At 37.8% G+C, this 4978-nt stretch overlaps 1 protein-coding gene across 1 annotated transcript in view; it reads right to left on the bottom strand.

The window, feature by feature from the left end:
• Cds1 (CDP-diacylglycerol synthase 1) overlaps window positions 1-4978 on the bottom strand; it is a 43538-nt gene that overhangs the window by 10496 nt on the left and 28064 nt on the right. The window contains exons 7-9 of the mRNA XM_010619458.3: window positions 4220-4302; window positions 2921-3008; window positions 670-738 (exon numbers count right to left, since the gene is read on the bottom strand). Coding sequence (XP_010617760.1) covers window positions 670-738; window positions 2921-3008; window positions 4220-4302 — 240 coding nt within the window. The remainder of the gene's footprint in view (window positions 1-669; window positions 739-2920; window positions 3009-4219; window positions 4303-4978) is intronic.

Raw genomic sequence — 4978 nt, 5'->3', positions numbered from 1 at the left:
TTGGGCCGTTATACGTGCAAGGCAGGCGGCGAAACCACTGAGCTAAATCCCTGGCCCTGCATATTTATCTTATATCTAGTCATTTACAGTAACCTTACTGATTCTTACCTTTTATTCTTACACCTTTTAATATAAACTGAAACTTTCTGCATAATTATAAACTCATTTTAAAACATGAACAATATTCATTATTCATAGCTAAAAGTTAACATTATGTATAACTAACAGACTTCTGCAAATTGAGCTCATAACAGGAACCATCCATTGAGCCACATGGTCACCAAGAATTAAGAGGGTAGAGTTTTTAACACCATTTGCATTCTCTGCTATCACTCAGACACCACAGTCTTAGCACCCATGTCCCCACAAGGCAGAACAGTAATAAGAAACTATCAAAACACAATGCCACAAAGGTGGATCTCAAGTCTGGCTGTCCATCAAGCCACCTGAGGAAGTCAGTCACCCTGGGACAAGGCTGGGACACAGATTGAGTTTAAACTCTGCAGGTGACTCTGGTATGCAGCCAGGGTCCTGGGGTACAGAGCTGATTCTGTGTAACAGGTTTCAATAAATATATTATCAGCATTTTGTGGTTTATTTTTTAAGGTTTAAATCAGACTAATAAACTTGCAATTGAAAAATATAAATAAAAATCCTAGTAAAACTCACAATGAATCCAAACACGACTGTAGAAAAGAAACCGCCAATGAATCCTTCCCAAGTCTTTTTAGGAGACAACTAAAAAAGGTCAAATAAAATTAAAAAGTTACTGCACTTACAAAACACAACAGACAGGCAAACCCTGGCCGAGGAGTTCTCTTAATACTTTGTGCCTCCCTCCTTTCTTTTCTCTTATTGGAACCGTTTAAAAATCTTTTTTCCTTCACTCTGTGATTCTGATTTACTTGGGCAAATGCCTATTTGTTTCACATTATTGAGATTTTCCCCCCTCAAAGAGCTATCTACTGTATGGTGAAGTAAGTATTCTACAATGTCCATGCTTGCTTGGAGTAAGGGTGACATATCTTCATTCGAGGTACACACAATCTGTGCTGACCTGCTACGGACCGAAACAGGCATGAGTGTAACATGTACAGAGATGCTGCTTCATACATTCCTAACATGCAATACATAAAGAGATCTCTTTCTGAAATGGTAAGATGCTCAACAGTCCAAACATTGTATTTGTTCCTCAAGTATTCACAAACTTCCTTTTCTCCCCTCACAATCTATGCCAGTCTCTAGAAAGACAGGATCATGGTGCATCTCTGAAAATAAATGTTGTTTGTTTTCAGAGTTGAGCTATGGTTTTCTGGTCAGTGGGGCATTCAGAGAGAGAAACCTGGAGGAAAGTCTGGAACAGCTATGCAGGGGCCAAAGGAAAAGATTTAGGAGCAGATGATGGTGGAGACTGCCCGAAGTTGCTGGGGCAGATAACAGGCTGGGGTCAAGAGATCACTGATAGTCTTCATGATTACTGGTTCCATGGAACAGTGACAGAAGCCACATTTCAGAGGGAACCTTCTGAGGTTAGAAATGGATTACAAGTGAACTCATTGAGCTATTTATGGAGCTCTTGTCTTGATGCCGATAAAACCCAAAACCAAAATGGTTGGCAGATATGGTTTCTTAGCAAATCTGATAAGAATCCTGCTGTACAGAGAAGGAAGGGACACATTCCCTCCTAGATAAACTTGAGCCTTATTGTTGCCATAAAGCAGGAGTATCTCAAATTCAAGAGTTTACTGATTAAAGATAATTTATCAAATCTAGTTAATCCACATCAGATCAGTTTAGAGATTAATTACTCAACTGCCAGAAGATATTATACAGCTAATCCAGCCTGTAAAGGCACTAGAAAGCTATATTCAATATTAGCCACTGAGATCCGTCTAGAGTCCTAGGAGTTGCTCTAAGCCAGAACAGCTCACACATACCTCTTGAATACTTAAACTTACTTTCATACTGCAGCCCCTTTAGAGCTATTTTAAAGGTCCATACCTCACTGCCAGTATCCTTACAGCTCTGGCTGGTACTGTGCTGGATTCTCAAGAGACTATTTTTTTCTTTTTCTGGCACTAGGGATTGAACCCAAGGCCTCATGCATGCTAGGAAAGCGCTCTACCCCTGAGCAACACCCCAGCCCCCACAGAAGAGTTTGTGGAAGGTTTTCTGAAGGACAAACAGTCCATTCCTCCACAAACACTAACTACCCACAACACTTTGAACACACAGGCTTTATACCCAACTCATGGGCTCAGTCCCTGCCTAAACTGCCTTCGAATAATATCACAGTAGCCAAGTAATCTATCTGTGGGAAGAGTACTGAAGGCTTTGCCCAATATGTGCAATAAATCCTGTTTGAAGCCCCAACATAAAAGTTCTTCTTTATTAGAAAAATTAATTCTAAGAAAAAGGTATAATTTCCAAGAAGAACTGGCTTATTTCTTTCTTACTCAAAATAGCTGTAGAACTTTTTTTTTTTTTTTTTTTTTTTTTTTTTTTTAGGATTGAACACAAGCATTCTCTCTAGCACTGAGCTACATCCTCAGTTGTTTTTATTTTTTATTGAGACAAGTCCTGCTATTTTGTCCAGGTAGGGCTTGAACTTGTAATCCTCCTGCTTCAGTTTCCCCCCATGCGAGGAATACAGGTAGGCACCACCAAGCCTGGCTAACGCATTTCATTTCTTGTTTTGCCTCCACTACCTATAAGCACGACCAAACTATGTGGCAACAATCTGCTTGTACTTTTCTTTCAATCTTTTTTATTATTACTTGCATAAAACAAGTTTGAGTGTAAAAGTCATATTTTAGATAGAAGGCAATGTGCATCACTGCTGAGTGGCTGAAAATGTCCTCCAGTGGACAGCTTTTAAGGTTACAGGTGGGAGTGACTTGCATGTAACATTTTTCATTACCTTAATTAATGGCGTTCTTCCAAAAAAAAATCCAAAAAGGTAAGCAGTAATGTCATTGCAAATAACACTTGATATTGGAACAAGGAACCTTTAAAAAAGAAAAAGTCAGGAGAGAAAAAGTCCATATGATTAAGCAATAAATATTCATACAGACTTATGAGTCATAATGAACCAATGTAATACCCTTCGGATTATGCTTCAGCCCAGCCCAAAGCTAACATTTGGCAAAACATTAGTAGAAGCAGTAAATATTATTTCCTCATTTAGCAATTAAGGAGATCACAATGTATAAATAAACTAACATACTAAGAGAATATGGCTAAGAAAAATATTAAATAATCAATTTCTATGGTTATGGACACTTAAATCTTAATTTTATGAGTTACAAAAAGTAAAATTTCTTTTAAGAAAAGTAATCTTTTAAAATAGAAATGAGTCAACCCGTTTAGAGCATAATCTGATAAATTTATACCAAACCCTTAAAGCAAATTCTCTTCTCGGAAAAATTATTCATTTTTACCCCAATTCTGTGATTGTGTTAAGCCCATAATCTACTTATTTTAGAAGCTGCTCCCCCTCAAGAAAAGTTTTCATATGGCAGACAAACTTAAATGATTTCAAGTGTTTATACACACATATGCACACACACGCACACACGAGGGTGTTGGTGAAAAACATGACACTACCAGGGAATAAAATTTACATTAATAGACCTAATAATTTTATACTATTTTAATTAATGGGCTTAAAATGAATGGGTGGGGGGGATATAATCATTTTTTTTTAAATGTTAAGCCTTTGTCCCAACTAATTTTGACTATTAAGCTTACAATTTTGCTCTCTGAATCTTCACAGCACTGCTGCAGAACTATAATTCCATACCTCTGGAATCTAGAAACTCACTCCTCACAGAAGCCGGGGAGAAACCACCGGACTTTTCCCTAAATGCTGGAAAAGGCGTCTCTGGCACACGCTTGCTGACAAGTAAACGTTCATATTCTTCTCACATTTCACGTAAATACTAAACTCTTTCTGAAATCTGTGCTTTATAAAAGTCCCAGTAAGATGTATTGGCCTCTGAAAATATACCGGGGGCTTTTGTGCGGACTTTCTGCACTTCATTTGGAATTTTAAGAAAGTTTCCGGTTGTTAATGAAGCCTAAGCACTGTGGAACAACAGGCAAACTCAGTAATTTTAATAGGACAGAAGAGCAGCACATAGTATGCTGATGTGGACATCTGGGAGACACAGCCCAGTGTTACGGACGTAACTACGACAGTGTAATGTCATCCCCTTACCAGATCATGCCTTCAAACAGATTTTGGATGACCAGATGCGACTGGGTGACGGTTATCAGTAAAGTGACATGAGTCCATGCGAACTGTTAACAGCCCAACAACACGAAAAGTTAGCAGAGCCCAGTGCAGCCAAGGAAACAAGAGCAATGTGCAAACAGCAGTTTCTGCCTTGGCTTTCGCTCAGACTTTGTAAGGTAAGGCAACACAGAATAAGTATAGTTAGTAAACTGAGTTCACTATATTGCCCACTAGAATCATAAGTGAATAAAACTCTTTACCAAAGTAATCTTAGTTTATACACAAATGGAATGCTAATAGTGAAATATGCTACTAAATTTTAAAAACAAATGTAAGAAATAAACCATAATTTTGAATCTCTCAATTTAAATGATGATGAGAAATTTACGGTGTTGCTGTGGCATTTGCGGCGGGAACACTTATTTTATTCTGGCTGCATAATGCAGTTATGAAAATGCCTATTTTCCTTTCAAAGTTTATCATACTAAGGTATTTCTAATTTCAAATGATCCAAACTGGTAGGACCCAATTTCCTGTCCCCTGACCTGCTTTTTGGTATTGGAGACTGAACTCAGGATTTCATACATGCTTAGGCAGGCATCGAAAATACCTGGGGGCATCTGTACAGATTTATTTTCTTGTATCATTGTTCCCTGAATAACACAGCATAACTTTTCTTTTCTCCTTTTTTTTTTTTTCGTTGTTGTTTTTTGGGTTGGTTTTTTTTTTTTTTTTTTTTTT

Source organism: Fukomys damarensis, unplaced genomic scaffold, assembly GCF_012274545.1.
Source record: "Fukomys damarensis isolate Sample0158 unplaced genomic scaffold, DMR_v1.0_HiC HiC_scaffold_37, whole genome shotgun sequence".
Classification (NCBI taxonomy): Eukaryota; Metazoa; Chordata; class Mammalia; order Rodentia; family Bathyergidae; genus Fukomys; species Fukomys damarensis.
Note: the sequence above shows the minus strand (reverse complement) of the source record. Positions and strands in the feature narration are given on the sequence as shown.